The sequence below is a fragment of the Lates calcarifer genome, linkage group LG2 (genome assembly GCF_001640805.2).
Source record: "Lates calcarifer isolate ASB-BC8 linkage group LG2, TLL_Latcal_v3, whole genome shotgun sequence".
NCBI lineage: Eukaryota > Metazoa > Chordata > Actinopteri > Centropomidae > Lates > Lates calcarifer.
Window position 1 is genome coordinate 3,782,121 of NC_066834.1, and position 23,051 is coordinate 3,805,171.

General features: G+C 41.7%; 1 protein-coding gene across 1 annotated transcript in view; it reads right to left on the minus strand.

Annotated features, from left to right (window-relative positions):
* Positions 1-2,506: 2,506 nt before the first annotated feature.
* acsf3 (acyl-CoA synthetase family member 3) overlaps positions 2,507-23,051 on the minus strand; it is a 29,361-nt gene continuing 8,816 nt past the window's right edge. Inside the window, exons 5-10 of the mRNA XM_018683146.2 lie at positions 22,336-22,481; positions 17,278-17,375; positions 16,823-16,949; positions 6,216-6,350; positions 5,637-5,748; positions 2,507-3,024 (exon numbers count right to left, since the gene is read on the minus strand). Of these exons, the coding sequence (XP_018538662.1) occupies positions 2,910-3,024; positions 5,637-5,748; positions 6,216-6,350; positions 16,823-16,949; positions 17,278-17,375; positions 22,336-22,481 (733 nt within the window). The 3' untranslated portion in view covers positions 2,507-2,909. The remainder of the gene's footprint in view (positions 3,025-5,636; positions 5,749-6,215; positions 6,351-16,822; positions 16,950-17,277; positions 17,376-22,335; positions 22,482-23,051) is intronic.

Below are 23,051 nucleotides of genomic sequence, written 5' to 3' on the forward strand. Positions count from 1 at the left end.
GTGATGCCACCTGATTCCTGTTATAACCTAATAGGTTCGTCATCTGAACAGGAAGCTAAATTAGTCTAGGAAAATAAATATCATCCTGGAGGCAGGCTTAAATAAAAAGGGAAACTGACGGAGCAAAGAGACACCAGCAACACCAACATGACAACATAAACTCTCCCTTCACATCATCACCATCGCCTGCTTTTTAAACCTTTGCCACTCTACCCAAACTCTCTATGTGTCTCAGACACATAAACAACCTCACCGGTGTCCCCCATAACCTGCCCTCCAGGACCCTGGGGCCCAATAAGCAGCCATCTGCAGACAACTTCTTCCACCACGCTCCAGCAAACACAGGCAGGGTGTGTTTGAATGTGTGTGTGTGTGTCTGAGAGAGAGAAAGGGGAGGTGGAGGTAGTTCAAGGGCACGAGTACTCCATCAAGCTTGAGTCCAGGGAATATCCACCAGCTTCCCCCTCCCCCTTGTGTGCACCAGGCGAGCATTGGAACCCGTCCTGAATGCCCCTCCTGAACACACACACACACACACCTACAGTGCAGTGCACCTATTTCTGCACACCAGCTCTACACTCGTGAGTGTTGATTTTGACCCTCTGCTGCTGGCTGCAGCCTCAGCGTGGCAGACCCAGCCTTCCTGCCCGTGGCCCTGGCCGACTCTCAGCTCTGGCGTGGGTGGTTGGGTGGGGCGGCGGGGGGATTTGGGGGCACTGAAGCTGTCCTCTGGTGCTCCTGCAGCCCTGCCTGCTCATCCATCCTAGCCTGCCAGCCCACAGATCGATAGCTCTGCTCTCTTAATCAGGTCTCTGGTGACTGTGGGCGGACGAGTGTGTGTATGTGTGTGTGTGTGTGTGGACAGAAGGTTGTATTGGCTGGAGGTTGCACTTGTGTTTCTTTCCATCTTCAGTTCTCTGGCTGTTCATCACAACTGTTTATCTCAACCTTATTTTAGTGCCTCCTCTCTTTCCCCTCCTTCTTTATCTCCATATTCTTTGCATATCACTCGTTCAAAACCCCACACTGACTTTTTTTTTGCATCTACATTTCTTTCATCCCCGTCCTCTCTCAACTTTCTCTAGCCAGCTCTTGTTAAGGCTCCAATTTCTCTGACAGTCTTGCTTTATATTTTTCCTCCTCACTGTGCCTTTTCTTTCATCTCTTCATGCACTCTCTGACTATTCTGGCAGCGCGCCAGGGTTGATTCAAAAGGAGTCTCACAGTCAAGTTGGTCCCGGTGCCACTGCAATCTGTTTTGACTTGTGATGAAGACAGAAGAGGCGAAGTATTGGAGAAATGGAGATGAGAAAGGATGAGAGGTGAGAAGAGCGAGCGGAGTGAGAGGGTTAGTCAGATGGAGTGCGGGGCATCCAGCTGCGGTGTTGTGCCTTGCTAGAGAATCCGCCCTCGGGCTCTCATCACACCTGTGTAACCACAGCTGCACAGACACACACACATACACAGAGAAAACAAGCGTAACAACACTGTGGTTTATGGAAAAGCAGCAAACAAAAATAACTCCAAAACACTTTTTAATTTAAAATTTTTAAAACTTTTTTAATTTTCAGATAAACATTTCGAGCGCATCAGTGTGTGCACAGTGCTAAGAAACTAATATTAACCATTTCACTGATCACATTTCAATGTCTCCTTTTCTACCAACACATTATGATTTATTTTGTTTGCTGCAGGTGCAATTAACCATGATTCTCGATTCATTCAAATTGTCAATCTGTGATCACACTGTTTTTGCCAATAAAATATTTGAATGTACAAATAAGAATACTCAAAGCACCCTTTACCAACAGGTACTGCTGCGTTCAAGTCTTTCTATTGGAACAGTTGAACATCACGCTCGTGTTATGTGGAATTATTCATCAGTAGCCAAAGCAGACTACACTAGCTGTGCTCATCTCATTAAATGAAGAGTGCATTCTACAGTTCTGCTGGGCGAAGTCACTTCATAAACAAGGATACTGACTTTATAGTATCTGTATCAAATGGCTTGTCCCAGTTCTATACTACTCTATTCTCTAACCGTACACAGTATGCACACTGTTTCAGACTGCAACAAAAGTGCCACAGCCAAATTAACTTCATAAGGAGAAAACAAAATGTTTTTCCAAAGATTTTATATTTACTTTTTGTTGACTCACTACCACCTGCAAATTATTTGCATTTCTGCAGCTCCTCCATTTCCTTTGTACGTTACATTGTGGGTACCATTACACTATTACAACCATTAACACTCAAAAATCAAGTGTGTTCAGTCTGCCTTCTGACTGTCTTGAGTATCCTTTTGTCACGTTTCCTGTGTGATCATGCTACATGCTATAAACCTGGTTACAAATGAGTAACAGTAGAGTATTGTTGTATGTTATGGAACTGGGACACTGCTCTAATTGCAAACCCTACAAAAGTGGGTCATATTAGGTTGCTTACCATTTAACAGTGCTTGACAACTTCCTACATATTGTATGTCTGTCACATCCATGTTGGTTAGTTTGAATTTGAATCACTATTACTGATGCCACTTCAGATCATTTAGATTCTGTCCTGATAAATGTAATTGTACATTTTGTCCTCTTAATGGAGCTCTGTTTCATATTACCTCAAAAAAAATTGCATATCATAGCGACGATTTTCAAACCTCTTTTACACAGTAACTGATAAAGAAAGCTTGGCATAATTGGCGTTCAACGTAATTGAATTACGTTTATAGCCATGTTTGTGGTTGTGATTAAGTTACCTCAGAGGTTAAGTCATTTTCCACAAGGTATTTATCCATTATTTTGTATTCCCTCCGTACATTTGTCTGCGATGTTTGTCAGATCTAACGGCCAGATGGAAACAGCCAGGAAGTGACCAGGAACCTGTGTGTTGTCATACATATCCATTTGGTCCAGTCATGGGAAGAAGTGTCGCAGGAGGTCCTTCTTGTTGACCTTGCCCATCTGATTCCTTGGCATCTCCTCCACCAGCAGCAGGCCTGTGGGGATGGTGTAGGGCGCCATGTGTTCCCTGCAATAAACACTGGTGTTAATAAACTGATGACTTGTTTACAGCAGAAACACACAGACTAAACTAATACGAGCATGAACAGGGACACACATAACACTGATGGATGCGCAAACGCTGGGGAACGTGCACACGCATACATATGCAACAACAAAAAGGAAAACAAAAAACAGAAAACAACTGCAAAACAAAGGCTAGCCCTGTGGCAGAGTAGTCGAGATAAGGAAAGAAATGTCCTTCATACACTCTGCAGCTCTCCTCCCTAATATCCCCAATTCGCCTTCCAGACACAGACAATTCCCTTCGTACAAAACAATACAATCACTGTGAGATGAAATAAAAAAAACAAATAATAAAAGGAAAAACAGAAGGCTGGGATAATTAAAAGTGTTTTATTTTTTCCGTTTTGAGTGCATGGTTGTTACGTCAAGTCTTGAAGCCTGGAGCTTTTTTATTATCTTCTAACCTAGTTTGTTTGTTTGTTTGTGCGTGTTTATGTGTGTGTGTGTGTGTGTGTGTTCCTGACTGTGTGCATGCTTGTGTTGCGAGTGAGCATAATGACTCATACTGCTGCCATCAAACACTACTTTCAGCAGATGTCTCCGTCTCTCCGTCTCTCTGACTCAGTGAGTAAAGTGTGAGTGAGTGTTTGTGCATACATACACATCTCTGTAATGGGGCTTGCTCGTGTCACCAGTTTCTCCGGGGCAGTACGTTTGTGTGTGCATGAGTGTGTGCGTTGGAGGCGGTGTGGGGTGCAGAGGGGTGTGATAGAGATTTGGACTGACAGCTGAAGCCAGGGCACTGAAGAGTGAGCATCCATCTACTTGTTTATGTCTCATTTTATCTCCCACTCTCTCCTCTACACCCTGGCCTCAGCAGTGGGCTGTGTGCTGGCACTGCCTGTCCGCTGGCAGCACCCGTGGCTGGAAACACTGTGTGTGTGTGTGTGTGTGTGTGTGTGTGTGTGTGTGTGTGTGTGTGTGTGTGTGTGTGTGTGTGTGTGAGAGAGAGTATGTGTGTGTTATCCCGGGTAACAGGCAGTAAGAGTAATCCACCACACTGGACCAGCAGACCACAGCAATAGGATGTAACACTCCCACACCACACACAAGCTCACCTACACACACACAATTCAGAAATGTGAATAAATGATAGTGGTGAGTAGTAGAGTGGATAGTGAAGAGAGGAAGAAAGGGGTAGAAAGATGAATGAAACCAAATTTTATCAAAAGGGTCAGAGTGAAAGAAGGAGAAAAAACTAAGAGAGGGGTGTTTGTGCCTAAAGCTGTATGTCACCAGCAAATATCTGCAATAGACAAAATAAACTCCGCTGACATTTAGAGAGGGGCGGGGGGGAGGGGACTGTTAGCTGGGAAGATGAAGCCCACAGTAACTATCATCTGTTCGCTCCTCCCACATCTTCCTCTTTTTCATCTCCTGTCTTTCCTTCAGCTCCCCTCATTAGTCCATCTCTGGCCTCTCTTTCTCTCACATCCTTCCCTATTGATCTGAGGACTTCAGGGCCAGTCACTGGGGATGTGTGTGCTGAACTGCTGGGAGAGCTGCAGAGTCCACATTAGGAGCCTTCATTTGTTTACCACAGGACTGACAAAAAGCGGTGGAAATTGTCTTCTTGAATCACCGTAACAAGACAGGGTCAGCACTCCTTTGCAGTAATGGGATACAGTGCTCTTTTTGGGGGGTTCTGTTTTTGTGAATTCAGGATGATGGATTGGTTGCAAGTTATTCAGGTCACAGTCTCCACCGGTGGTACGGGTTGGAGTCCACCTGCTGCAGCAAAGCACTTTTAAAGGTGGCAGGTGGTCCAGTGGTTAGTGACTCTATCCTTTCTGGTCATTCAGACCAAAAACAGCACTGTGTTAAAAAAAAAAAACAATAAAAAAAATCCCACACTGAGGGGCTGCGCCCGTGTGGGCATTTTATTTCAGGTATGAGTAAGACTAAATATGATCCAGGAAGGCCAGTTTAGAGTAATAAATTCATTAGCTTTATGTCTTAATAGATACCAAAACACAGCTGTTTATAATACTATGAAAAAGAATTTTGAAACCCTGATAACTTATCATAGCCACTGTTGTTTTATCCTCCATCTCGTTAACTGCAAAGTGAACAGTACAATTACGATTTTTACATGGCAAAGTCAAAGCAATAATAAACTCTGTTTCTACCAGGAACATGAAGTTTCATGTATTTAAATGGCGAACACAGCACACTGCTGGATGGCACTGCACTGTGTTGTGGTAAAAGAATGAAAGGGATGAATGAAGGAGCAGCATTTTTTCATGCAGTACTGTTGTTTACTTGCGGACCTTAGACTCAAGGGTGCAGCTTTATTACCCTTTGTTTGCAAGCATCCTCCCCACTTTGGTGCCAGTGAACAAAAAATGGAGGCTGTTGATAGAGATAATCTGCTCCTAACCCTGTAGCCTAATCTTTACAGAGAAAACGATGATAACATGCCTAGAAAGGTCACTTAATATTCACATCATTCCAAAACCAAGTATACACACAGTGATCCACATTTTCACTGGAGAGCTAACCAACAGGTAGTGACTACAGAAGGAAATATCATCCAGCTGAAAATCAAAGTACCTTGCCCAGGTCTTCAACTCAGGCAGGGTCATACTCTGCCCCTTCTTTAACTGCACCACTGCAGTGACTTTCTGACCCCACAGGGCATCTGGGGCCCCGATGACAGCCACATCTGCAAAGGTATAACCAGATACATAGTTGCCGTTACGGTTTCAGCTGCTCAAATTCTTTCATCTTGGACTGCAGTGCTTAAGAATTTAAACACTACCACATGTTTTGCTCTGTTGACTCTGTGTTAAGCACACTGGTTTTAAAACATAACAGTGACTAGGATTAAAAGTGGTGACTCCTATCTTTAATTAGAGGGTGTTTACATGCACATTAGATGTAGCAATTACAGTAACATCCCACTATTTAGTCATAAAAAGTTCCTCAGTCATGTTGTTTGTATGTTTAGGATTGTTGTCTTGCATCGTCTTAAACTGGGGGGTAATATACTGTATAAAAATGGTCTTGTCTTGTAGCGTTGATCCAATATCATTTCAATCATCATTTCATTTCACATACTGCAGGTCAGAGCCAAAACTTGGTGCGTTACCATCTGAGTACTTACAGAATAAATCTGTACATCACTCTTACCTATGATGTCTGGATGAGCCAGTAGGTGACGCTCCACCTCGAGTGCACTGATCTTGTAGCCGCCACTCTTGATGATGTCAACACTGCTGCGGCCCATAATCCAATACACACCATCTTTATAGACCGCTGTGTCCCCTAAAAGACATACAAGGAGAGAGGGTCGTATTTTTATGATTCTGAATTTTACTCTTTCAGGTTAGAAAATGGATGGGAAGATGTAAAAAAAATGTGAATTTATTCATGTTTAATTTTGTTTTTTGTTTTTTATTTATTTGGAAAAAAAATGCATTTTTTTCATTTGTACCTAAACTATTTTTTAAAACTAAATTTCATTGTGCATAACCAATTGCTTATTAGCATCTTCTCCAAATACATGAACGTACTTTCTACTACATGAAGCATATTCTGAGCTGTGCTTGCCTCAAAACAAAACCTCATTTAGTATAAATGGCTATGAATAATTTTTTGCAATTGAAACCAAAACAATCTATGCATTTCTGAGAGAAAAATCAAGATGAAAATAAATTAAACTGAGCAAAAAACAGCATAAACACTCGTATCACTTTCATGAATAGATACAAGGAATGTAGGGTAAATAAACTTGGCTGAATACTGTACAAGGTGTGTGTTTGTGTGCTGGTGTGTGTGTGTGTGTGTGTGTGTGTGTATGTGTGTGTGTGTGTGTGTGTGTGTGTGTGTGTGTGTGTGAGCATGCATGTGTGTTTGAGGAAGTCAGAGTGCAGTGGATGGATGAGAGTTCCCTCCACATCTTTCAGACGCACACCCTCCACACACACACACACACACACACACACATAGGTGTCTGGGGGACAGGTGTGGGGGAGGATGAGTACAGTATGTGGGATGAGGGGCTCAGCTGGGCCTGGGGATGACGAGCAGAGGAAATGGGTCAGTATGGATGAGTGGAGAGAGACAGAGGGAGAGAAAAATGGACAGAGGAGGGAAGGAGTCGGGGAAAGAAAAGAAGGAACAGGAAGGTGTCCTTTTGGATTATTACAGGTGGTGCGTAATCACAGCTGGGGCCAGGGAGAGAATGTGTGTGTGTGTGTTGTGGTTAAGGGTGGAGAGTTGAGCAAAGGTCGCGTAAAGAGAGGTCAGTAAAGGTCATGGGGCCGCAGTTGTAGTTATTGTAGCACTGAGGACATGGAGGATATTACATCTGCACTGTCTCTGGATATTTAGAGGTTTAAAACACCCACTCAAAAAAATAAAAAACAAAAACTTGTGCACACTAGAATCTGCACATTTTATTGAATTACTGACAAAATACCTCTATAGACTTACAAGACTGTATTTTTTTTTTACACCAAACAATAAATAAAAATGAAGGGATTTATTATTTTTCACCAGAATTCAATACTTGGCACTGTGGAGTGCAGGGAGATCACATTTACAGGAATATAATTTAATGTTTAAATTAATTTATAAAATATGATGCAAAAAATACTGAGCGTATTAGTCTTGCTGTCACCATAAGGTTTCAGCATTTCTAAAATCTTAGGAACAGCCCTGCTACATGAACATTTTCACCAGGTTAAGCTGTGCAGACACCACAGTAGAAAAAGTCCACACCTGAAATATGGAATCAGTAAAAGAAAACAACTGGCCCTGCCTCAACTAGAATCAACATGATGAAGCATTATAGGAGAAGGATTATATTTTGATGGTGGTCTGTTTTTACTGCCATCTTCCGTCTGTCCTCTCCTCCATCATTTAATCTCATTTGTTCTCGCCCCTAACCCCCCATCCCTCTATCCATCATACATTTTCCTCCACTTTTTTCAGCTTCTCCCTACTCCAGTGTCAGCCAAACACACACAACAGTTTTTTCTTTTTTTTTAAACTCCCATCCTTGCCCTCCATTTTTTCCTCACTATACGTCTGGAGCATCTCTCATCACATCTCCTGTTTCCTTCTCTCAACCTATCTTCCTGTCTCCCTCTTTCCCCTCTTGCCTCTCTGCCTCAGCATCAATAGAGGGCCCATCTGTTCCCATACATCACGCACTTCATTTCAGTTTATTAGCTGGGATAAATCATAAATATTTCATTATACATCACGGGCGGCTGTCGCCTGCACACCGACAATTTATCACCGCTGCCCTCTCTGCCGGCTTGCCACGGCGGCTATAAGCTTTCCAGTCTATTAAACAAGATTGATACAGTGTGTAAATTTAGATATTGGGAATTTCTTCACAGACCACTGCTCCGCACTGATAGGCCAGGGTAACAGAAGAGGAGAGGGAGGATGGAGGGAGGAAAGGGGGTTGGGGTGGCAGAGAAGTGGGAGTAGAGGATCCTGGTTGGATGTTAACACTGCTAACAGGGTAGTTCTCCTCTTCTTTTGGATGAGGGGTAAGAGAAAAAAAGTGTTGGGATAATTTGGGCACAGCCATATAGCTCTCTCATCTTACGCAAATAGACAGGGGGACAAGAGCACTTTACATGCACAATGATAAACTGTTAGTGTGCCCTGTGTGGGTATGCACAAGTTGAAACAGATACAAACACCATAAAATACGTCCATTTAGCTAAAAATGTTTAAGCACAGGGTAAGGAAATGTTTGACAAAATGGTTTGAAAGAAACACTCAGACAACATACTTGAACTGAGTTTGAAGTACTTATACAGGACTCTGACCTTGTCTCTTTGAGGAGAAAGAAATAACAAGGGATAGGACAGCATGTTTGGAGAGAGGCACAAGTGGGAACAGTGATTGGAGAACAGACTGATAAAAGAAGAAGGAGGCGGGGGGGAGTTGGGAACTGTGTTACTAGGACACACATGCACACACACAAGCCTGTGCACATACATATACTGTATGTACACACACACACACACACAGACACACATGCACACAAACACTACTTCAGGCATCAGAGACTCTCTACCATTATGTGTTATGGCGTTGGAGGCAGATATGGCCGAATGGCTTTCTTAATTAAAACGATAAGAAGCCTAATTGCACTGGGCTTTCATCTCATTCTGAGGCATTAAAGAAAGTGAAGGCACACAGTGTGGAAAAAAAGAAATAAAAACAGATCAAGACTTTAACTGAGGATGGAGGGCAGAGAAAACTTCCCTAATGTCTTTCAGAAAACAAGAAAATGACATTAGTCAGCTCTGCAGAAAACTTCATTCTGTTCTAGTATAATTGAAATAGCAGAAAATCAACACTGAATTGTTTTAAGTCATTAATTATCACTTTGTTAACAGGAAAAACAACATTGTGTAGAGGAGTGTAATATCAAAAGTGAGTAGAGACTAATGCAAAAATTGCTTTTCAAGGAATTTCTGCTGAAGTGTGATTTTTTTTTACCAGAAATGATTGGTCTTCACTCCTGCTGTCATATGTTTTTAAATCAAAAAGTCTGCATGGGTGGCAGTCTTGACATTTTCCATGGTAAACCAAGCATAATATATTGAACAAACTGGAGGGAAAAAAAGAAGAGAAATATTGTCTGCAGTGGTGGGGAACCATCCAGTTGTGAAGGTAACTGAGAAAATGTAAATGCACCATTTATCATAAAACTGCCATATAATATTTTACTTTACTGGGAGGTAATATGTAACTGAATTTCATAAAAAAAACTCTGTGACATATCGAGGTTGGAGCTTAAATTTAGCCCAGACAAGTCAGGTAAGATCCTCCTGGTTGTTGGCTCTTAAACCATCAAACAAACTGTTTGCCTCTCTCCCTGAGCACCCACTCAACAAACACTCAGAACTGGCAGGGAAGCAACACAGGGGGCTCCACAGCGATGGTACCCTTTCTGTTACCTCTGAAAATGAACTATGATTTAATAAGATTCAAAAGTAGCCTTGGCTTGTTTTCAGTGCTCTTCCCAAATCAGTAATTGCTGTCATTAATGCCCTCTGTGCCTTGGCAAAATTCTTGACTGTGGAGGCCTTGATCCACACAACTATACAAAATTACACACTCAGGCGCAGACAGAGTCTGGACATGTTGCTTTTCTTAGACAAAAAGTGCGAGAAAGAAAAGGGCAGAGTGTGACATATGACAAAGGGCAACACCACAAAAACACTTCAGCCTGCTGCCACAAACGTTGCCCCTAGACGTGTCGGGGAAGGAGAGAGGAAACTAAAAATGCACAAAAACTGTGTTTGTGGAGGTGAAAGAAGTCATCTATTTGGTTGTCAAGACCTTCAAGCCCCTTGACAGATTTCTGCTGTCACTGAAATGGATAGAAATAAGTGTTATATGAGTGTTGGTAATTGAATGTGATTTGGGAATGACCTTGATCTAAGTACCATGTACTTGTTTTTGTACGCACACCCCACTCAGCTCTGGAGATGCGGTCCACATAGCTTCCTCTAAAGTGCACACTCTGAGTGATAACATGAAAGCATGTCCACATTCAATTTGTTATCTCATTCTGGCTTTCACTTGCTGCAGACGTAAACTCAGACTGCAACGTAAGTAAGAAAAACACTTTTATCCATGTGCATAAAAAACGCAGTTCCAGGCACTCCATTGGGTGATTAAAAGCAAAAAGACTTTAATACTATGGGCTAATACATTATAAAAATAGACAAAAACATATGGGCACACCTAAGTCCCACAGGGTGTCTGGCTCAGCATGTCTATGATTTTCAATACCATGAGACTGAAATAATAAATCAGTGTAGATCAAACCTGAAATTTCTTTTGGGGTGGGGGGGTGGGGGCTGAATGAAGTTCCACCTTGTCTTAGATACTGTTTACATGTCACATGAAATCCTCATGAACTCCTGGTTTCTTTTCTTCTTCACCTCCATGTCAGAGTGTTACCATAGCTACACTAGACATTGCGGAAGTCAAATCAAGTCAATTTTAGATTATTTTCAGAACTTAATATCACATATAATGTTTTCATGGTTTTACAGACCAAGTTAGCAACAATTTAGCTTAAAAACATAAGCTGTCAGCACAGTGAGTCATTAGTATGTCTTAACTTATTGTATAACTGCTGTAAAACCAGGTTCTAATGTAATGTTTAAGGTGATACCAACCATAAATATAGAGTCTTTACTATCAACAATCACCACTCAATCCACAAAGGCACAGAAGTGACCTGACCAGTCACAGTTCTTATGGAGGTTGCATAAGTTATGTTTTCAGTAACTGTATTTTAATTTCTGAATAAGTGCACTTAACTATAGTCCTCTATGCACCACCTCTGCAGACACCTAGGCATGGTGATACAACATTTTAAAAACCTGTTGAACAGTGTCAAGAATTACCATTTTCAAACAAAACTGAAAAGTGTTTTCTTCAGTGAAAGTTGACATTTTAGAGGCACTATCTGAGCCATGTTGTGCTTATGCACGCCTCTGCACTAGCATCACTGAAGTGTCTAAAGTGAGCCTGATGAGGAGATGCTTCTCCTCTGCGAGAAGGTACAAGTGGAGTCACAGCCTTTCATCGCGTTCAGCACAACCTAAACTCTAACACCGCAGGTTAAAGCTGAGTGCCCTCCATCACTGTGGAGAGGAGAGCCTTATCTGAACAAAGATGGCAGAGGTCTAAATGTGCGTCATGCCTCTTCTCAGAGTGACTGTAAACACTTAGCATATATGAATATTAATGTTCCACATTAAAGCCCCGATGCCTAGATGGAAGAGTTAATGAGGATAAATAACAGACAGCCAAGCAGTGAAATCTCAGCTCTGACATTATTTATCATCCTTAACTTTTGTCACCGCTCCTTTTTTAGCAATTAATATCGTACAAGAAAGCACTTTGCACTTGGATGAGTGATCTAATTTGTTTAATATAATGCAATTAAAGGAGCGTGAATTGCTTTATGTTAATGTTACTGATTATATTCCTTGCTGGGTTGCCTCTCCACCAGAAGATAACAAGCTGAACTTGAGGATTGATGTCTGTCTTAGATCTGTCATGTTCATCAGGCCAACTGCTTACCGGCTGTTTACATGCCCCTACTCTGCACTGAATCACACCAATCTGATAGTCAGCCAAGACACATCGACTCCAGAGAACAGCCGTTGATTATGAAGCCTGAATATTGAGCAAACCAGACTAAGATTAGTTTTGCTTTTGGTACCTCTGAAATCACAATACCTGTGAACTTAAAGTTTTTTTTCCTACAAAACTGTCTTTTTTAAATGTTTTCTGCAGGAAGACAGACAGAAAACAAAATGGCAGCTGCTTCATCTGTTTGCTAAAACCTGTTGGATTTTAGTGGCTCACATGCAGCAGTGTTTAACTAGCTTTACCTTCAATGTGTGTTAATAAAACCAGGACCACCATGTGTTGACACCTTTGCCGTAAAATGTTACAGAGATAGCTGGTTTCGAACAAAGTGCTGGGAGGGTGGGGTGTTGGTGAATCCCACAGGGAGCTCTGGTCATTGGAGTTAGGAGGACACAATGTGACTTGGGGTGAAATGTGACATTGGGAACACAGAGAGCGGTGGAGGCAGGGAAGAGGAGTGCACAGCTGGGAGCAAAAGAGCCATGCACAAATGACTAGTGATGGCTCTGCAGGATATGAGCCACCCTTCATGTCTGTCTGTGGAGAATTTACCCTGCAGACCCTAGGCTCACCTTTACAGCTGGGGTTATGTCTAACTCAGTCACACACAAGAAGACACGGATAGACACACACTAACACACATCCTCAGTGGAAGGCTTTTTAACACTCGTGCTTTGTCAAATAATGGCCCTGACTTGTTGTATTTACATGTGGACATCGAATCCAATGACAAAAGCCCTGGTGGTCTTGGCAAGTCACAGACAGACTGTACTGTGGAGCACAAAAAGGGACTGATGTGCTCAGAGATGAGCGGTGAGAGAGGGTACAGAGGAGAAGGTAACAGCTTCTCCACAGAGTTGCCAGTCATGCTACACGGCACCTGCTCAACATGAGAGAATACACCTCTGGCCAGCTGAGAAATTATTGATCAGGGAACAGGGAAGAACATGACTTTCTGCAACAGTACATTTTTAATTGCATTAAAAAAAAATCTTCAGTGGAAATGTTGGAATTTTGTTGGAAAAAAAACTCTAGCCTAAATATCAATTTACACTTTGCTGAGGTATAAGAGGTGATGTACTGCTACAGAGAAAGAGAAAATGTGAAAAATAAGTGTGATGGAAACATACTCTGAATAAATCATGAAATATATGAGGAACACAAATTAAATGTCTCATAGGTTTAGTTTCACTAAAAAGACGAACCATCGTGGCAGAAAACAACATCAGACAGTTACCCTTCTTAGGAGAGAAAAACTAAATGCCATTATTCCATCATGTTTTTCACATTGTTTTTGTTTGTTTGAGGTTTGAATGACACCTTGTTGTTTTGCAATGGTTTAATGGTAAACAGGTCAATTAGCGCCACTAACTGTTTATGATTTGATGTGCCCAACTCCTAATATTTGCATGACGCCAGCAGATGGAAATGAAAATTAGTGAGTACTTTCTTAGGCATTGCTATTAATCAACAAGTTTGTTAAACCTTACAGATCTATTGGGGTTATTTTGTGCAAAATATGGAATTATTTGTGGCATCCAACCAGGAATGCTAATTAACAGATTTTTTATTATCATTTTTAACCAATTTTTAATTTTTGTAATGAAATATATTTAACCTAGAGGCAATGTAACATTATATTTCTTCTGTTGTATCTTAGCTTTGCATACAGTAGATCTTAGACACAGTTTGTCTAAAGAGCTATCAGATAACTTTAAACCTACAGGGCTATCTTGTCTCAGCTAAAATGGCGGTACTGCTCTCAAGTCAGAAGCTAGTTTGATCAATGGAAAGTGGACTTTCTTGCCCTGAGTTCAGTCTCTCAGGCTGCATGCAAATCTTACCCATTACACTACAAGTGAGAGACCGATGGAGGTTTGTAGCCTGGAAGCAGATGCTGTTTACGAGGCACAATTCAGGGCAAGGAAGTCACTTGAACATTTCACTGAGGTCAAGTAAGTGGATGAGTGAGAGATTGTGAATGCAAATATACAAGTTTGTCCACTGCTGAGCACCTTTTATTTTCCCTCCCAGACCAGGAAGTCAAATCATGGAGGATGCAGAAAAACCGACGCACAAAAAGCTCTGTGGGAAGGTGACAAGAGATCAGCCAGGAGTTAGCAAGTCAGAGATGGAGTGTGAGGATGAGGCAGTGTTAGAAAGAAAGGTGGGGTGTGAAACAGGGAGCAGCTGTGAGGTTAAAAAGGGTGAGAGTGTGAGAAGGGAGCTAGAAAGCTAAGGAGAGGGTTAAGTGCAAGAAACCAGTCTCGATCTAACACTTCCAGCCTCCCCCAGATACTGCCCACTGAGAGGGTTTGTGTGGACATGGCAGGCTTGTGTGTGGACAAGAGTAACTTGTGTGGGAGTTTACTGTCCACATGAGCATGTACCTGTATGTATGTATCTATAAATCAACTGTATGTGGTGCTTACAGAGTTGTGAAGTGGGATTAGCAGCTGCTACAATACTTGTTTTCATATTTTTTTTTGTCACTATAAATTCAAATTTAAAAGAAACACTATATAATTAAACAATACCATAGGTTTATGTTATGGCCAACAGCTTAAATTATTACATCTTTGCTTCAGAGGCATGGTGTTTCTCTGTCATATTGGTACTCTATGGTGAATGGCTTTAAATACCTCAATATTTATGAGCCCAGCCACCATTGGCAAGGAGAAGAAGAATGAATTGAAGGTGTGGCAAACATTTTCTCGTTTCTCTGATCACAATGGTTCACCCTGTGCTTTACTCTCCGATGACTACACAGTTTAGGGTTAAACATTTTTTTTATTTGCTTTCTTGCTGAGATAGGAAGATTGATACTATGTTGGAGACAGCAGGTAATTACCTTAGCTTAGTATAAACATTGAAAGGAGAGGAAACAGGTAACCTGGCTGTGTCTAAAGCTCAAAGATACAACTAGCACTACATCTAAAGCTTACAAAGTAACACAAACAACTTACCAAATCTTACCAAAATTATCTTTGTAACTTGTAACTGACTTCTTAAAAGAGTAGAAGACAGATTTATTCTTTTTACCAGATTTTTTTGCAGCTCCTTCGAGCCAAAAAAGGTTTTATATAATTTTTTTAAACATACGCAGTCGTACTCCACAAGACCTGTAAACAGACTTTGATGTATAAAATAGATGGAGCTCCCTTTTAAGTTTTTATGTACATGGACATGTACCTTTGTCAAAGAACCACACAATTTCTAACTCAGTTGCTCATCATTTGAACAGATGATTCAACCATAAGAATTGAGCTTTGAAAGTGCTTCAATGCCACCTAACACTGTCCAAGCATAAAATAAACAAGACTTTTACTTCTGGAACCATGGATGCCCACAAACACCTTTCACTTCACAACTTTATACTATATGTGTGTGTGTGTTTAACTTGGCATCGGGGAACACAGGCAGGTGGGTGGACAAGGAATGTGTTTGATAGCTTCCTACAGAGTAGTCCAGTCTCTGTGTGTGTGTGTGTGCGTGTGTGTGTGTGTGTGTGTGCACGTATGTGGCTTGAGGGACTGGTCTGTGGGGAGCTGATTGCGCGGGCTCTCATTATGTGGCCAGTGGCTGTAATGGAGTGTGACAGCAGCGTGCTGTGCTCTGGATCTCTGTCCTTCCAGCCTGCAAAGCCAATTAAACACACTCTGCCCTGCTCTCCCACTGCCTCGCCCTGCTTCGCTCTCCATCACTCGCTCCTTCCTTACTGCTTTTCATCCCACCATCATCAGCTTTCCATCCCCACCTTGTCTGTCCCCACTCCCTCTAGAGCCTAACATGCCACCCTTTGTAGCTGACTTTTTCAAACCCCTCCACCACCACATCTCCCAGCTCAATACTTCCAGCTCTTTCCTCACTACTTTGCTTCTGGCTCCTATTTCCTGTCATCTGCATAACAATTCAAAGCTCCAATTTGCTTCTGCCCTCCCTCGTGCACCCTTCAGCCTCCCCCACGCCAACCTAACACCTGTGTACGGGTGGCTTTGCAGTAGAGCCAGGCTCCTTTGGGGGGTCAGAAAGAGAAGTGCTGGGCTGCAGGGAGAGAAAGCCTCTGATGACAGCTTCCCTCTGTGCTAGCACACACACACACACACACAGTAAGGACAGGGAGAGAGAGAGAGGAAGAGCGAGAGAGCAATACTTGGTTCCTCAAGACCCAGAGCAGTCATAACCACTTAGGAGGAAAAATGCCCTGCAGCACCAAAAACACACATAGTCCATTTATCACTCCCTCATAGTCCCCAAAAATGCATGCGCACATACACACACATACAGTACACATATACTAAATTTGTGAGTGTGTGTGTGTGTGTGTGTTTCCTCGACTTGACTCCTGGTTTTTAAGTGTTTAAAATCAAGCCCTGAAAGTGTTGTCTGCAGCACAGACGAAAAAACCTTTCGACATCTTACCCCCCCCGTGAATCCCTCTGACAGCAGCACTCATGTAGATGCAATTAGTGGCAGAATTTACTTCCTCCAAGGGAATGTGTGTGTGCGTGTGCTCAAGTGTGAGTTGAGAGAAAAGGAAGGAGGAGGAGGAAAAGGGGGGGATGAGGGGGAGAGGAGGGTTTTGGTACCTGTTCTGAACCAGCCACCATCGGTGAAAGATTCTGTGGTCTCCTGAGGTTTGTTCCAGTACTCCTTAAAGACAGACAGACCTCGAACCAGGAGCTCACCCTCTTTTGCCTCCAGACCGGCACGTACCTGTGGCATATTTACAGTGAGAAAGGAAGAGACCAAGATAGATGGCGCAGACAGCTTAAAAGAGTTTAAATTAGCCAGAATAATGCTTAAATGACCATCTAGCTGATTGCTGGGTGTTGTACCAGCTAACAACAGCAAGACAACAAATGCTAAACTGAATCTAATCTGGATGCAGAGTTAGGAAGGAAAAACACTGCATTTCCATGAATAGCAAATACAGGGAAAAAATAAGAAAATACCATATTTTACATTTACTTCTGGAAAATATGTGCTCAATATCTGTATCCTTGATTGTAGTAAATTGGCTAATAACTTATTTATTGATTACCCGAGTCTCTCTGTGATTGCCCTCCACAATTGTGGTGTTGGATGTGTTATTCATGACAATCCGAACTTCCACACCAGGAAGTGGTGACCCCACAGCCCCTGTCAACAAATCAAGCAGAAACACACACAAGAACAATATGAGTACAAAGTGAAGATACTCTCCTGAGAGAAAAATGGGATGATTTTTATCAATTTTAAAGGACACTTATATGGGCAGCAACCAATGGAGCAATCATCATCAACCTTCAGTGCAGGATTTCTACCCCAGCAGAAGTGCTCTCTTCCAAGATGCTGCTAACCTCCATCTGCAGGGCATAACTGGTCACTAAATGGTTTTCTGAGTTTGTAAAACACTGTAAACCAAAAGCCATTCGTCTCAGCCCCCCCAAGTCAGCATACTTTGACAGCAATGGGGATTTTGAGGGAAACACCTGATGTGCTATTTCCACCAACATAAAGTAAACATCAAATAAGAGAACTATTTTTTTGCATCAGACTCTTAAAAACAGATGTTAAGCCCAGGACACACTCCAGGGCATCGTAGTAAGTGTATTGACTTCTCAAAATGACACTGTGCTGAAGGATCCACAGAATTAAGCCAACTCAGAATTCACAATATCACTCCTCTCTGTGTCCACGTCATTATACACTGAATCTGAAAAAAAAGTACTGACTGTACAGCAGGATTCAGTCCTTTACTCTTAACTACTGTCGAGTGCTTGACAAGGCTTTGCATTGCAGCACAGCTGTATAAAAATGTTATAACTGAGCTGACATATTATGAAATACAATGAGTGTCAAAACTGTGAGCTGCTCTAATATTTAAGTGAAAGTATTAATGATAAATGAGTAACAAAAATGTGTTACAAATTGAAAATTCCCCACATGTACTGACATATCACCTGCAGTCTCCATCTTTGTGTGTGTGCAAGTGTGACCTAATGAGTTAGTAATTATAGCAAAGAGTGCAAAGATGATACACAGACAACGTCTCAGTGGTCTTTGTGTGTGTGTGTGTGTGTGTGTGTGTGTGTGTGTGTGTGTGTGTGTGACTTAAGGCTATTATGCCGTTTCACAGACCACTGCTCTCCCAATGAAGAGCAGGTCAGGGTCTAATTAAAGAGTGAGTCTCTCGCTTCATATTGATCTATTCCTCTCCCGTTCTGATTGGCAATGTCTATCACACGCCTACCTTCATTTGCACTTGGTCCAGCGGGGAAAACCAACTGACCACAAAAGTAAGTGGACTGTTGCACAGTTACTCAATGGACAAGTAGGATAACAAACATTTTGAGTCAGACGGTTAGACAAGCTGAATCTTGCCAAGTTATAACGATATCCTGAACTGCTGAGGACAGTGTGAACGAGGTTAATTGAGACCTAAAGCGCAAGATGGCTCCAGTACCTTATTTTTATTAGAGCAATAGCATGGGGGATAAAGTGGCTAAGGATCAGCTACAACTGGAGGACATTCTGTGTCTTGCTCAAGGACACTTCTGCAGGGATAAGCTGCCAGTATGTTTCATCAGAACTGCTTGTCAGATAATCTAATAGTTTCGAAAACCTGGTACCTTTGTGACTCAGATTGTAATGGGTCCATGTCCAACAATTTCTGTAACCTTCACGCTGTGACTGGACACATTTTGCTCTTTTTTTCATTTGTTACACAATTATTTCTGTCACTTTTCATGTATAAAACCAAGTGCAACATTATGAATGTCTTCCACGAGAGAATGTCTGTTAATATACACTATTACACCCATATTTAAATGCTATCATGTCTCCACTCTCTATGGTGGCTGGGGTTTTACTTTGCCTTTGAGTGTGGCCATTATAAACAACTATAAACACATTTAGTTGCTGACATGGTCAAAAAACATGTCTGACAAACTAGCTCTTTTCTATCTGAGCCGACCCTCAGTAATTATGGGTAACCTGAATAAAGAGACCCTCTTTTAGATCAAGGCTGTCAGGGTTGTACTAATTAATTTCAAACATCAAGCAGGGTGGGCAGTTCGATACTTAAAAGAATGTTCCTTTAAAGAATAATTCTAGTTTTACTTGTGTTTTTCAACTCATTACTCAACAATTGACGAGAAAAGGAAACACTGTGGTGAGATGATCAGATGATCAGACAGTTGGTAAACAAGCAGCTCAGCCAGGTCATCTGTTTGAAAGTAAAGTAAGTGCACCTGAAATGTTGTTAATACTGTAAATACCAAGTTTGGCTAATAATTCTACTGTTATTCTACTGATAACTGTTTGTTTTCTTTTCCAAATATGCTGGGACAACTTGGATTTTTGCCCAGTCAGACATTTTACCAATGTTGCAATAGAAGGGGTACCTCTACACTGGAATCACACCTGCCTTTTACTAAAAGGCACAGTTTGATTTAACTTTTCTCCATCCCCAGATCTTGGAAATGTACATGGTAGCAATCTTCACCAAGTCCAGCAAAAAAAAAAAAAAAACTACATCTAGAAAATGACAAAAACAGCCCCCCCGCCCTCCCTCGATGACAAAGTCTCCAAAATCCATTTATGGTTCAACTCAGGGAATCTGTGTGCCCTCCTCTTTCATCTTTTTTTTCCTCACATCAGGAGCTAGAGAAAGTTTGAGACTTGTAGCATTCTGCTCTCAATGATTTAAAGAGATTGAATGCCATTTTGAAGACTGCAGGCAGGTTATAAATGCAACATGCTGGACAAAGACAAGTCTGTGTGAACTGAAGCAAGAATGACAAAGGTCCAGATAAGATTGCTTAACAGTTATTCTTGCAAGAAGTTAATGAAAGGCTACATAACTTTGGGCTTTAAATGCCATAAAGATTTGGAAGGATGGTGGAAAGGTGTGACGCTGTCTGTGCTCTGTCAGTAAAAAGACAAAAAAGAGGCTGAAAAGCATAGGAAGAAAAATAATCAGGGAGATGAAAGGCGCAGCAGAGGGAGATAGTAATGAGATGGAAAGAACTAGTATAAGCTAATCTCACTTATTTACATCTACACAAGGGCAATATGACCTAGAAAGCCACACCACTGTTAATCTGGAAGGCTCCAAAACCATAAGATATACAACAAAATCAGGCCAGTCAGATGCCATAATTACTGTAAAAAAAATATTAATAAAATTGCTGTCAATAGGTATATTGTAAGTTGAGTTGTGTGCTACTTATTTGGCGGAGAACAGAAAGAAAGAGAGAGGGTGAGAGAGAGAGAGGGTGACTCCACTCCACTACTCTTCTGAGAGTGTTTCCTGCGGTTGCTATTGATCCATTTTAACCTACTTAAAGACAGGAACACACTGACTCAAACAGGCACAAGCTCATGTCTGCATACACTCACACCTACAGACAAACATGTACACACACACACACACACACACACAAAGCACACACCACACAGCGCACACCACAAGTCTCTGTGCTGCAATGGAAACATCAATACAACCACAGACCTCTTGAAGCCATTCTTAATAATCACCTGAGAGGAATCAAACACAGCCTGTTCAGTTTATGCCAAACATTACCTGACAAACAAACAAAACAATGCCCCAACAAAACAGCAGACAGAGGATTACCCAATCCACTTGCAAGCTAATTAGCTTTACCTGCAAGAGGAAGAGTTGGCTGGGGAACAGGATGGGAAGAAGAAAGTGGGGAGAGAGAAGAAGGGGGGAGGACAGGAAAAGACAGGAGAAGAAAGCAACCACCACTTGTCTGACCTCATTTCCAGACCCTGCCTTTGTTTTTGCATGTGTGAGGGAGGTGTAGTTGGAATCATGGGGTTTTACCTGACATCACACCAGAGAAAACTGCCTACGATCAAAACACAACACATGAAACCAAAGCACCGAATCAAACTGGTGAGGAAGATAGCAGAGATATTTGAGAGATATGTCATCAGTGCTAAGAGAGTGGTAAGACCAGCAGGTTAGTTTCTTTGAGCAAAAATGCAGAATGATCCCAGAGAGTTGGCTCAAAAGTGGCATTTTATTTGTAAACCTGGCCAACAATGTGTCGTGCAAGTAAAGACGGTACTTTTTATCAGTTTTTGTACACTCTTTGTCAAGAGGTATGTCCGTGAGATCGAAGAAGATGCTACTGATTGAAATGTAAAGTAGCCATCTGCATTATGTTGAAAAAATGATGTCTTTTAGTCTAATTTGACCCCATTTTAGTAGATGTCTAACAAAATTCACGGACTTTTAATGGGATGTGCCAGTATCAGCTGCTCCATAATAAACTTCTTGGGAAAGAAAAGAAAGCAAAAACCCCAATCCTCAGCTCCATGAAATCGTTTTCACTTTAATTCATCTCCTGCTTAACACTACACTCTCTGCCCATATTTCCTGGACACAGATTTTAAAAATATATTCAATGTGATCATAGTGGAGGAAATCACTGATTGCAAGTAACAAATTTCAGACTAGCATTTTGAAAGTGACCCATCAGACTGGGATTGGATTGGATGACTGCCAAACAATCCAAACTTTCACTACCAGTAAAACTATGTTCAGTTTGATGGACACAATAATGACAATGTTGCCGCAGAGCACACCACCTAAATCAGTGGACTGATGGTGCTGCATTTTAATAATTTGAAAGCCTTGTTCCACATTTGCCAACAAAAGACTTAGAGTGAGCATGTTCGTACCAGTTTAGAGTACACAAGGAAATGTTGCTCTTGGTTTGTTTCGCCATGACAGGGTTTTCAAACTGGAGTAACTGCTGATTATCAGATGTCAAACCTGTCTTTAAAAAAAATGTTTTGTTCTAGTTTAATTTCCTGCCATTGAGCCAACAGTTGGCTTGTAATCTCACCACAGTTTGGAGGAAGACCAAGACCTGCATGTTCAGCTGTGTTTTTACACCTGGTCGCATGACATTATTATCAATTTGAGTGGGGAAGTTACAATAAACAACTTTGAAACACAGCTGGTCTGAGTATAAACTCTTATCTTACTTGTACTTGTCTGCATGTTTCCATACTGTGTAAAAGTGTGTATGTGTATGCGTGTGTGTGAGTGTATAAGTGTTTCCGGTCAGTCAAACTTGTGTACCTGGGATGCGTGGGCCCTTGAGAGGGTTGGACAGGGCCATGCCGATCTCGGTCATGCCGTAGCGTTCCAGCAGAGTGTGTCCTGTAATCTCCTCCCAGCGCTGCAGAGTGGGAAGAGGGAGAGCAGCCGAGCCCGAAACCATTAACCTGGAGAGAGAGGGTCAGACATGAGGGGAAACACTCCAGGCTCCACATAACACATTTCTAGGTTATACTATGCCATAAAAAAACGTCAATTTAAAGTCTGTTAGGACAGTCATCAGGGTAATGATGGCCTTGAAAGTTTATGAATTAGTTGTGAAAATTCGAAAAAGGGTTAAAACATGTTTCAGATAATTAGGAAGGCCATTCTTGTACATCCACAGTGCACATTATTTTTTGCATTGCCTGACATTCACATGTGACATGTACATGATTTGTGGGAGTCAGTGAGCAGGGAAATTTGTCCAGCGCTCCAGGTAGAGAACTGCATGAAGAACTGTGCCATCACCACACATCTAATATGCAAATGTAAAAATGTTGAGTAAAACATAATGTAACTAATAACATAATGTGTGTCCCTGAAAAGGGGCACATTACTTCAAAAAATATAAGAGCAATAAAATGCCCTCTGAAAACAACATGTATGCCTATAGTGTAATTGTAAAGTGGTGGGCAAACACAAGCCTGACAAAACATTATTATGTTTCCCCTTCTATGTATTATAGCTGTTCCCTT